At 38.6% G+C, this 13,047-nt stretch overlaps 1 protein-coding gene across 3 annotated transcripts in view; it reads right to left on the minus strand.

Moving 5' to 3' along the window:
* The window catches only part of LOC131066898 (calpain-type cysteine protease DEK1), a 164,789-nt gene that overhangs the window by 62,825 nt on the left and 88,917 nt on the right, over positions 1-13,047 (minus strand). For all 3 annotated transcript variants that reach the window (XM_058001774.2, XM_058001773.2, XM_058001776.2), the window contains exons 11-18: positions 5,393-5,666; positions 5,124-5,274; positions 4,923-5,034; positions 4,635-4,800; positions 2,531-2,601; positions 2,246-2,337; positions 1,880-2,042; positions 1,637-1,708 (exon numbers count right to left, since the gene is read on the minus strand). In XM_058001774.2, the coding sequence (XP_057857757.2) occupies positions 1,637-1,708; positions 1,880-2,042; positions 2,246-2,337; positions 2,531-2,601; positions 4,635-4,800; positions 4,923-5,034; positions 5,124-5,274; positions 5,393-5,666 (1,101 nt within the window). The remainder of the gene's footprint in view (positions 1-1,636; positions 1,709-1,879; positions 2,043-2,245; positions 2,338-2,530; positions 2,602-4,634; positions 4,801-4,922; positions 5,035-5,123; positions 5,275-5,392; positions 5,667-13,047) is intronic.

The following is a 13,047-nucleotide window of genomic DNA, read 5'->3' on the forward strand; positions in this document are numbered from 1 at the left end:
TGAGACGACTTGTGAAAGTTAGAGAGGCACTTTCTAAAATGGTGATTAGCTGAGATTGGCTATATGGAAGCAAAGCAACACTAAGAAGGCAACAAAAATTAGGCAGAGAATATTAAATGACTCATGGTGGGATCGTGTTGAGTATCTCCTTAGTTTCATCGGGTAAATTTTGAATATGATTAGCTATACTGACATGGATAGGCCTTGCATTGGAGAGATATATGATGGCATCAACTCAATGCTTTTGAGGATGAAGTGCATCATAAATGTGAAAGAGCGAGACCCTAAGGAGACTGTCTTCAAACAAGTGCATACAATTGTTGAAGAAAGATGGAACAAGATGACCACTCCATTACATCTTGGCTTTGCATTGTGTCCAAACTACTACAGCAATCAGATTCTTTTTTTGCTAGAAAGGCTTGCCCCATATAGAGATTTTGAAGTGACTGAAGGGTACAAGGCTGCATTCTTCAGACTCTTCCCTGAGGTTGAATCGCGAGATACAATTATGAATGAATTCATAGATTTTGTGCACTCAAATGGTCAATATGTCAAGGCTTTTCATGATGAGTTTAGGAAGGATGCTCATAGTTGTTGGTACTTCCATGGCCAATTCTTCCAACACCTGCAGCCCCCCACAATCAAAATTTTAGACAAGTTTAACAATTAATGAATATTTATTTTTAGTATTTATAGTTTCTTAATTTTTTAAAATTCTACTAGTAAATGTATAACTTTGATTGTTTACTTTGTCTTCATAGGTTGCCAATTCATCTGAATCGGAAAGGAATTAGAGCACATATTCTTTCATCCACTTGGTAAAGCACAATGAATTGCACTCAAAAAGAGCAGAGAATTTAGTATATATGCATTCCAACTTGCAAAATAGGGTGGTGGATTTTTTCACAAACAATGGGATAGAACTATCTAATTTGTCCTTCGTTAAAAGCCATGAAATTAATGAATGGAATGGTCTTGCTAAGCTTATTGCAGAAGATTAACTACCTTGAATGATTGTCATCCTTTCCTTCCATAGTAGAAATGTCGTTACTTTGAGGTATGCCTTGTATGTACCAAATGACAGATGTAAGCGGTATGCGTGCATCACATGTGTAATAGGATCGAGGTATGGCATATAATTATGAGCAGTAATGAGTGTTACAAGTTAATATGTAAGGCATATGGCCTATACCACTGTTTATTATTTGCTACTAGAGCCTTCTAGTCATCTTTTAAGTCTTATTGGGGTTTCCTGTTTGGGTCATTATCCTGGGCAGTTTGAGATTTTTTCATGTGATGCCAGCATTAACATTGAAATTAAAACAAATTATAATATTTACAACATTATTAAGTGAACAGTCAAAACATTTCTTTGAGATTGAATAGTAAAATAGTTTCATAATTTTATTTTTTTGGTCTTGTATGAAGAGCAAAAATTTTAAAAGATTGTTGATGTCTAGTATATGGAAAAAATGGTCCAAATCCTACAAAGACCAAATCATATATAATGGGAGCAAACCAAATTCCATGAGGCCTGATATCATCTCTGATTTAAAAAATTAAATGAACAAACACTTGGGGGAAAAAATTTCTTTTATGAGAAATAAGAGCTCATTGTCAGTTACGTAAAACCTACCTTTGTAGAAGATCGAGCAATGGCCTGAACAACTGTTTCTTTACTGAGAAAGTTTACAGCATCCTCCATCATCTATCAGCAAACAAGTACACATTTGAGTATAAATGAGAATAAATATATCACAAACAAATGTCAAACCCTAAGTAGTCCGCAAATGTTTGAATGTTTACCAATAAGAAAGGGTAAAAAGGAAGCACTACCCGACCAAATGTCATTGTCACACAATCTAATAATTGAGATCACCTTCATCGTTAAGCATGGACGGGAAACAGCAAATCCATATGCCACGACAAGTGTTATGGCAGAAACAGCAGCTCCTGCAAATGGTGGGTATATTTCCAGGCTTGCAACAACACCCCAACACATTGTTGCCAATGCAATCCCAAAAAGTAATAGCAATGCAGAACTGAAATACAACAACAAATAAGTGACTGTAATAGATCTGAATCTTTGACCTAGAACTTAGCAGCTTATATATATAGGACGGGACAACAAAAGGAAGCACCTCAAAGGTGAACCAATTATCTGAATTGAATTAACTAAAAATGCAACCTGTGTAACAGGATAAGATGGCCTTTAGACAAAGCAAAGGGTATCCACTAGACCAACCTGACATTCTTAGCAGAATCTGCATGCGCATCATAAACATATACGGGCAACACCCTGGGTGAATAGACCACCAAAGGAGGTGAAAGAAGAACCTGAAATGAGATCAGTAATCAGATAAAGAATAAACAACTCTAATCTAAACAATTTAGCCAATTTGGAATCTAATTTTGTTTAGACAAAAACCAAAGTACAGAAAATGAGCCATGTATGGCGTGTTTAAAGATAGCCATCAGATATATATCAATTTGAAAAACCATTAAATAATGTCTGTGAACAGAAACTTACAGTCAAAGCACGGCCAGCAAGAAGAAAGAGTACCGAAAAGTAGCCAACAGATGCACCAACAAATGGCTCATCTGTATACAGAGAACATGCTCAGCTTTAACAGTAGTTGGATAGCATCATACTATAATACCATATTACATTTCAATAAAATATAGACTTGGGAGCCAATTTCGCACAAAAATAAGATTAACCTTGGTATAAAACAGGAAAATATGCCTGTGTGGAAACATTAGGGCAAATTCTACATGCATGAAAACACAAATCCTTCAGAATAATTTTCCATAGCTCCACCCATTTCTTAAAATGACCCTATAATTAAAAGGTTGGGTGGTTAATAGAGAGAACATATGCTCAACTCTTTCTATATACTACTCTAGTCGTGAAAGCAGGTCTTGTGAAATAAGTTTTCACTATGTCAAGATATCTATATTACCAAATGTAAATCTTAGTAAACAGCACAGAAAGGATTTTTAGAATGAACAATACATCAAATCCATTTATGCTCTTTATAAGTGCCACCAGAAATTATTTGCAACGACTAGAATATAGAATAGGTTTTTTTCTCCAAAATCATTTTTAACAACAGCCGATATTTAGATGCTATGAAAATGTGCTCACTATGGGGAATGCAAGTCTGTATAATTAATCATACTTTAAACTCGTATAGGGCATGTGTGTATTTACACATGCACATTTTGTGTGCATGTATGCATATGTGTGCCTTATTAGTGTATGCAAACATTGCACATATATGACAAAGGCAGAATAAGAACTTATAATCTGTGTTCAATGGCATTTCGGGGACGGGGACAGGGGTACAGCAGGGGACATGTTTCCAGGATGTCCCCTAGAAGGCCATTATTAGGGGACAGTTATATACAAATTTATATATATATATAAATATATGAATTTTTCAAAATATACTAATGGGAAAGAGAGAGATGTGTCAATAAATGATAACACCAATATCATTATGTGAATAAATCATGAGAGCAGTAGTATAACAGCATAATAGATTTCAATAAAACATTATAACAGCAGTCTGAAACATCAAAAAACCAGTTTATCAATATTCAGAAGTCTCAAACATCAAAATACAACAGTCTATGAAACTAAGCCTCATTTGGGCTATCAATGTATAAAGACTTGGAACCATCTGAGTCACTATCACAGTTTGGCAGAAGCAGATCATCCAACTGTCAATAACTGATAACAACAATATCATTATGTGAATAAATCATGAGAGCAGTAGTATAACAGCATAATAGATTTCAATAAAACATTATAACAGCAGTCTGAAACATCAAAAAACCAGTTTATCAATATTCAGAAGTTTCAAACATCAAAATACAACAGTCTATGAAACTAAGCCTCATTTGGGCTATCAATATATAAAGACTCGGAACCATCTGAGTCACTATCACAGTTTGGCAGAAGCGGATCATCCAAAGGTATAGCCTGACCAATCTTTGTTGCTGGGTTAGTGTTTTGTTTCGTTTATTACTCTTTATGCCATTTTAGGGATCCTTTGTGGTTTATAAGTCCTTGTGAGCCCCCCATGGACCAATAGAAGCAAAGAAAAAAATTTTGAAAAAAAAACTTTATTATTTTGTTTCTGTAAGCCTGGAATCATTCCCAACCGCATGGAACGGCTAGCCGTTTTGGGGACGGAGGGATGCCAAGGGGAACATCCCCAAACGACTGAGGACGTTTCCTAGCGTTTCCTGGGATTTTTTGTGTAGCTGGGATGGCAAGGGGACATCCCCTTAGCATCCTCAAAATGGTTAGAAGACAGGGGCACCGGGTATCGAGGCAGGGGACGCATCCGAGTGTAAGCTAGACTTATATTGAATGATCTGCATATGTTTATATTATGGCTAGATTAGCTAAATAAGCATATTCTTCAGGTGCCTATTGCCATATACATTATATTTATGGTTTTATAAGAAAGACCATTGTTAAAAGAAAAATCAATCTTTGTTCAGATAGTAGGTATATTGGCTACATTGGCACATTGTTAAGAGATGAATTCCCAAGCAAGAGTTGCACACTTTTTCAGGAAGTGAACATTAAAACAAATATTTGGTAAAAGATCTCATGTAACCTGCTAGATATCCGACAAGAAAAGCTGCTAAAGCAAGTATAAATAGTGCCATGCAAACTACAACCATCTTTGTACGTGTCAGATAGAAGTTGTTTGAAGCCCAATGATGGATAACACCAATGGCAAGAACTAGTAGTAGTAGAAGTAGTAAAAATGTAACTCCAACCTGAACCATCCATGAGAAAAAGAAAATTAGAACAAAGACATAACAAAGTCCAACTTTCAAGTTCAAGAAGATAATATGTATGATAACATTTTAATTTAGAATTTTAAAAGAAAACAACTCACCGTCCATGGATTAACAGTAGCTATTACTGCCGTTATTGCAACTAGTAAAAGAAACACGCCCATACCAACAAAAGTGTAGACCCCACGTGAAAGCTGCCAGCTATCATCCTTCCTGCAAAGATTGACTGGCTTTTGTATAAAGTTCACAATATAATGAGAAACAGTACATTTGAAGGTAATAGACAAGGCAGATTGACCTACCATTTATACATGCCACAGAACAGCGAGAATATTGCAGGAATGCACACCAATGGTAACAGGGCAGCAAGAAAATCCTCCTTTGCTGGAATTTGCCCATCACGAGACTGTACAACTCCCAGATAAGACACTCCACAGAAGGTAACAAGAACAACTACACAGACCAAGCAATTTGTAAAAAATTGTACTCCAATATAAAGTTTGTGAAAAGAAAGCACCCTTAATATGCTGCAACAACATAAATCTATCAAATAGACATTTACGTGACTTACTCGTGAAAATTCCAACACAAATAGCTGATGACAGAGAAAAGCGGTAAGTTGCAAACCACGAAACTGCTGGCAAAACACCAGTAACCACCATAGCAAAAGTTGATGCAATTGCCCAACCTAAGTAAAAGGATGATGTGTATGGAGAAGTAAAGTTATCCTGCTCCCTATTCCAGCCACGGTAGCTCAGATCATCTAAAGGTTTAACAGATATTAAAGCACCTAATGCTATAACAGCAGCTATGAATATAGCTACAGATATAGCCATTGCAACAACCTGCAAGGAAAGAAAAAGAATGATGAATTTTAGATTTTAAAGGGATTTACATAAGAATATTGTCTATGTTATAACAACATAAAACTTTATCGCACAAAGATAATCGAGGAAATGACAATGCAAAATTTCATGTATGTATTTATGAGCAGTCTTCTACAGCAGAAGCAAACAACTTCTAGTTATTTTTAAAATTTCAACTATCTCCTTTATAAGAATCTTCAATTGAAATGCTTCCTTAAGCTTAATGAGTTCTGTACTTCTGATTTACCAATAAATTGAGTCTAACTGCAGATTTATGGGTCTTCACATTCTGAATCCAAAGTCACCATATGCTTTATGGGGTCTACCATCTAATAAGCCTTTCCCTTCTCATATCATTATGTAAATGCTTGGAGATTGCATAAAATTAGGAAAAGGAAGTTAATACGTATTAAATTGACTTGCTTTAGCCAATGATAGACAAATAAACTTGCATTTAGATTATTCCCGCCCTTCTCAGCATTGCAATCTGCTTGATAGTTTTGGAAAGCTTTTCTTGAATAATGCTTATGGCGTAGAAATTCTAATTCTTCCTTTCTAGGAAGGTTTACCTTAAGAGAAATTGTCCTAAAAAGATCCACCCACTTCTCCAGCTGAATTCTTTGGTCCAACATGCAAAGGTCCTTCACTCAATTGCTCTAACTATACAGCCAATTTGTAATCTAAATGGTAGACTGTGGAGAATGGTTAAATGGAATAGGAATTCTTGTAAGCAGACTTGAGACTCTGTGAGATCTCATGTTTTGGACAAACATGCTGCATAAAAAATCACATTCAGCAGGATATAATCAATGTCTGCCCATTCATCATATACATGGATGGCAGGGAGCTCAACTTCTACGAGGAACTCAAGAATCAAGCTGATAAATACAAGTTGAAGCAAAGGGAAAACATGGTAAACATGACAAAATTCACCAACGCCTGAAGAAAAAGCATTCTTAGACTTCAAATAGAAGTGTTGAATACCAAATATCCCTTTATAAAATCCAGCTGACCTTCCCAGTAAAGAACTCCCACAATCTGGTAACCTCAAATGCCTTGTTTTGTCTCGACGGTGATAAAAAGCTAAACGCTAAATAAAGCTTAAAAGCTAATTAACTAAAAAGAAAAAGCTAAATGCTATATAAAGCTTAAAAGCTAATTAACTAAAAAGCTAAATGACCATTAAACAAGGAACTAAATATAGGTGACTAAAATATAATTAAATATTCTAATACCCTCCCTTAATGGTCATTCTATCTACTAACTACCCTACAGAAGACACTGCAGGTCTTTTGATCACAAATGAAAAGAACACTGTTGTGGTGGAGACCCTCCCTGGATCTGAAAAGTGTTAATGACCAAGAATACCAAAATCCATCCAACTTGACATTGGGTAACCAAACTGAAACCTGAAACCATGATTTTGAGGAAAAATCAGCAAACACTTTTGCAAAAGAGTATCAACTCCAAAACTGACTGCAAGATACCACGGTTGTAGATGTTCGCCCTGGCAGGTGCAACCCAAACTAACTGCAACAAAGCTCAATTTTTTAGGAGAAAAATCGATCAAAACCTCGAAATTTGCGCCTTAAAATTCGTGCCAGAATTCTCCTCCAGGGTTTCAAATTTTTTGTGCAGCTGCTTCTATTCTGATTTTTGAATCAGATTCTTCTGTCTCATGCTTTCACTAGGTTGACCTCGTTCAACCTCCATTTTCGTGATGGCATCTTTGACCAACATCATGTTGGAACACAATCAAAAGTTCAACAACTGCCACAACACCTGGAAACAGTGCATGTTCACAATATCTGAATATCGTTGCCTTGATCAGATTGATTTAGGCCAGAGCTCGTCTTATAGGTCCCAGGGTTTTCACGATTTTTTCCTGAAAAATTGTCTGTCAGTTTTCTGATTTTTTCCACTTAAAATCATGGGAGGGTTTTCACGATTTTTTCCTCAAAAATTGTTTGCAAAAATTATCTCATCTGTAATCCGCGATATTCACGTAAGAGTTTATTTATCTAGGTTTTACCGGTTTTTTTTCACAAAAACGATGATTTGTAACCTCAGATTCTTGGTTTTCACATTTTTTTCCTCAAAAGTTGTTCGCAGGGTTTCAAATTTTTATCTGTCATCCGCAAAGTTTGCGTGGGATTTCTAGGTTTTCACGATTTTTTCTTCAAAAATTGTTTGCTGGTTTTTACGATTTTTTCCTCAAAAATCAGGTCTGGCCTAAATCAATCTGATCAAGGCAACGATATTCAGATATCATGAACATGCACTATTTCCAGGTGTTGTGACAATTGTTGAACTTCTGTCTGTGTTCCAACATGATGTTAGTCAAAGATGCCATCACAAAAATGGAGGTTGAACAAGGTCAACCTAGTGAAAGCATGAGACAGAAGAATCTGATTCAAAAATCAGAATAGAAGCAGCTGCACAAAAAATCTGAAACCCTGGAGGAGAATTTTGGCACAAATTCCAAGGTGCAAATTTCAAGGTTTGGAAGAAACCCAGAAATTAAAATTTTCTGCACACTTAAAACAGCATAAATGGTGCCCAAAAAATAGTATAAATCCCAACATCCACAGAAATAGCAGAACTTGTGAACTGTTTTTAAATTCCAAGGCAAATTTGCTGGCACAAAATTCGAGGCACAGAAAACGAGGCCCTCAAAAAATCTGAGACCAACCCAAAAAAGCTCTCGAAAAACCCACCAAGAATCTGAAAACAGAATACAGATCCGACGGCTCAAAAATTGAGGCACGGAAAACAATGCACCCAGAAAAATATGATGACGACCCAGTTGAGGTCTTGAAAAACCCACCAAGAATCTGCAAGAAAAATAAAATTTCAACTTGAACTGAAGCGTCAAAACCCTAGTCGAAAATTGCATAAACCCTAAGAAAATTTTCAATTTGCAAAAAACACTCCAGGTTGCAGGCCCAAAAATCTCCAGAACGCTAAAAAAAAACATGAACTACTGCCCAGCACAAGGAAATTCGCCCACGAACCAAAAACCCTCAAAAAAGTAAAATCATTTTTTTTGTTTTTAAATCTGGAAAATATTCCAGAAAGAAGGCCATGAATTTTTATTAAAAAATTCGCCAAACTTTAAAGAATCCCATCGACCCGCTTTGATACCATGAAAAATAAATTGAATGAATGATTCAATAAACGGATAATCTATTCAACAATATACAAGCGTATATATAGAGATTACAAGACGACGTTCTAAATTAAGAACAAGTCGTTTAAAGTGAAGTACTAAAAAGCTAAATGCTAAATAAAGCTTAAAAGCTAATTAACTAAAAAGAAAAAGCTAAATGCTAAATAAAGCTTAAAAGCTAATTAACTAAAAAGCTAAATGACCATTAAACAAGGAACTAAATATAGGTAACTAAAATATAATTAAATATTCTAATACTTCTCCCATTGCCTGATTTTACTTTCAACTAAACCATTCCTAATTCAATTTAGAGAGAGAGAACTGCTGTTAACCTCTCATTTACAACCTATCTGCAACATCAGATACTTCCAGGCAGATTGGTATGACTGATCTATATAAAGCTAGGAATTCCAATGTTGTCATTAGTTTCTAGGAATAATAGATTCCTAAGTGTTTCTTCTTAGAAACAGAAGACAGAGATCATTAGTCTCCACTTTAATAGCCCTTCGATTGCCATCTTTCTAAAGGTGTTCACAATAATCCCTTCAGGAGAAATGACATCTGCCCTAGATGTCACTACAAGTAGCATAATTTTAAATGATGGTGGCCATTTATCACAACATATATCGCATGGGATAAATATGTAGATCCAAATAATGTAGGTGTAGTCTGTTCCCTGTGAAATTAAGCTGAAATAAGCTTAAGTTTATCAATGAAGAATTGTTAAAAATGTAACATATCTGCAAAGCTGCATGATTTTTATTCAATCTATAGCAGAATGGGAGCATCTGATTGTTGTCGGAAAAGTTAGTATTTGTAAAGTAGGTGTTTAGGGGTCGGCGGTTGGCCAACGGTTGCCACCCCCAGCCAGTTGACACCCATATATATATGTCTATGTACCTATCCTCGGGATAGGATTATGTTATGTTGCAATGCTGGAATGTTATTCGAAAGATACATTGTAATGCTGAGATTAATGAATATATATCTGTGAGTTCTCTACATTTTGTGCATATGTGTACTATTCTGTTTTGCTTGCATCCTGTCATGTTCTGAACACATACCCTATGGGGTAAAACATTTGGCGTTGTTGCCTGAATGAATCTGGAGAATGAGTCACCCGAGAGAATGGTAGGCGTATGACATGGTGAGAACCCCATAATGGGCCAACCAGTGAGTGAACCAAGTACCAGTGATGAAGAAGTATTCGAAGGTGAAAGAACACTAACAGAACACTGTGCGAATATCCTGAAGGCATCCATTGGCACTTACATTTGTAGGGAAGCCGAGCGTGTAGAGGTTCTCGAGAGTATGATCTAGAATACACTAGGCGTAAGTCCAGCAGTGGATCGTCTTATGTGCCACTTACCAAGGCTTTTAGCACAACACTTTATTGCTCTTCGCAACCTGCGAGAAGAGGAAAATCACGAGGATCGCCACCAGCAGATATTGCAGCGGTTCAAGGAGAGAACCAGACGGGACAAGGAGGAGCGTGACGAGAACTGTCGACGGCAACAAATCCTCAACCCGTACGCATGAGGTAATTGATGCCAGTAACCTTGAATAAAGATAGGAAGCGTGTGCCAAAGTGCCAAGAGGACGAGCAAGAGGCCATCCAAAGAGCATTAAGGTTGGAAGAGCAAGCTGAGCGGAGACGGCGATTAAGGAGAATTGCAGAAGAATCAATTGAAGGAGACCGTGGGAGCTTACCCAAAGGAAACTAGGAAGGTGTCAAAGGGTACGAAGTGGACGAGAATGTCGAAGGGGGTGTCGACGAGAGAGGGGCAGAAAATGACCAAGTATCTGAGTTGATTGAAAACACCGTACGCCGTTTGGGATACTTGAGCCTCGCATTAGAAGAAATTAGGGATGGTGGAAGAGTAGAACCAGCTACACCGTACCGAAGGGAGTCAAGGGGATCTGAGACCAGAAGGACAGCGAGAGAAGAGCGCACTACAGACAAAGGCATAGAGGATACGGGAGCGACTGGGAGTGTCAGGGGGACACCAAGGCACCTTAGTCAAAACGTTTTGTTCCGATCGAGTGCACCAAACTCGGGAGCGATTCCAACCGGACCAAGTACACAGAGTGGGTCAAAAGGAACCACCACCATGTCCAAAAATCGGAAGTTGTCGCTCACAGGGGATGAGAGGGAGAATATCGTACGACACTATAGGACTTGTGAAACAATCTGGTCGGCTAATCGACAGACCAACCAGGATGAGTGGGTGGTACAGTTTCCTGCAACTCTATGGGGAGTGGCGATAAAATTGGTTTTCTGAAGTAGATAGAACTAAGGTGGGCACTTGGCCTGACCTGACGAAAGTTTTTCAAGCGGAGTTCAAACTGCTTCAAGATGATAACGAAATTGTAGCAGAAATCTATAGTACGAAGCAGAGCAAACATGAGAGTGTGCGGACATACAACTGGCTGCTCAAGGAGTTGCTGGGGAAGATGGAGAATCAACCGGCCGAGGGGTTGAAGAGAGCTGGTTTGTGGAAGGATTGAAATCCTCCTTGAGAAAAAAGATGAAAGTGGTCCCCCCAACATCATACAAGGATGCTTAGAATAGAGCAATGGATATAGAGAGTGAGGACAAGACATCACGAAAGAAGAAGAACTGATCTGATGATGATTCTTCTTTTGCGGGAAGCAGTACGGATGAGGAAGCAAGCAAGAAGGTGCAAGCCTTGCAGAAGGACATGCACTGAATGATGAAAGAATTTAAAGCCATGAAGGGGAGTAGCAACAAAACTGAAGGGGAATTATGGTGTGCAGACTGTAAGGAGGAAGGTCACACAAAAGGCACCTGTCCTAAAAAGGCCTTCTGTGACATTTGCCAAGTTTTGGGACACTCCACCAAGGAGTGCCCATACAACATGAAGACCAGAGGTTCACAAGTTCTCCTCACACAGGAGCAGCCATCAACAGCCGCGACAACTGCCACCCCACAGCAACCGACCAACACAACTACATCATCCGATGGCTACAAAAATAACCGAAAGGAAGGAAAAAACAACAATAATAATAGTCAACGGATACAGTATGATGCCAAAGGCCGACCAATGATCCAATGTCGAGCCTGCAGCGAACGGGGACATTTTGCCAAAGATTGCTCGAAGGGGGAAAGTTCGCAACACCTGTGCAAATGGTGTGGTCCTGGCGACCATGGCAATGCCAACCGCCCAAAATCAGGGGTAAACCTGTTAGCCATTGACAGGAAAAACGAGGAAGCCACCGTGGCAATCACATGAGCACAAGCAAAGAAAGCTACGTACCCTGACCCCCATATGGAAAAGGAGAGAGTACGGGAAGCTAAGGCCAACATTGAAAGGGAAATGATGGAGGAGTGTAGGGAGACAAATGACACTACCTGGACTTTGTTACATGAGGAGTCGAAGCAGAATGTCCTGAGACAAGTGTTGCATACGGAAGTGCCGATAAAGATTAAGGACCTTCTTGAGACTATGCCAAGACTATACGCGGCTATCACCAATGCCATAGATGTGCCTATCTGTATGATGGCACTCAACACAGAGATCCTCATGAGCCCTTCGACCAACCCGATGTTACTTGCTCTCAATAGTGGCAGACACCCAACGATAGTGGAAATGGGTATATTGGGCACAATCCTCACTGATACCATTGTAGACGAAGGATCAGGAGTGAACATGTTGCCCGAGGAGACGTGGAAGAAATTGGGGAAGCCTACGCTGTGGCCATCAACATTCAATCTGGTGGGAGCCGACCAACACAGCATCAAGCCTATCGGAACCCTAATGGCACAACGGGTAACTATTGGTACACAACCCTTCATTCTGGATTTTTTGGTACTCCCCCTAAAGAAGAAAGGCTATGATGCAATCCTAGGAAGGGGATGGCTCTTCACAACAAAGGTAAACCATAATTGGAAGCAAAATACGCTATCCATGGAAAATGGAGGCAGGAAATTTGTTATTGATTTGCGTACACAAATGTTGAGCGAGAAGTTGGCATCCTCCTCTGCATTCGATACGGAGGGGAAGACTCCTGGAATGCACGAAGGCAGGCAGCAGATGGAGTCGAACGATGAGGGCATTTTGGAATTGGAGGGCTGCTCGGAAGATGAGGTGGGCTCATTGAACGGGTTCTTCCACTGGCAAATGGAGGATTATGAGCTCTTCCATCCGGAATGCAATATGTTGCAGGTCG

The sequence above is a fragment of the Cryptomeria japonica genome, chromosome 9, assembly GCF_030272615.1.
Source record: "Cryptomeria japonica chromosome 9, Sugi_1.0, whole genome shotgun sequence".
Taxonomy (NCBI): Eukaryota; Viridiplantae; Streptophyta; class Pinopsida; order Cupressales; family Cupressaceae; genus Cryptomeria; species Cryptomeria japonica.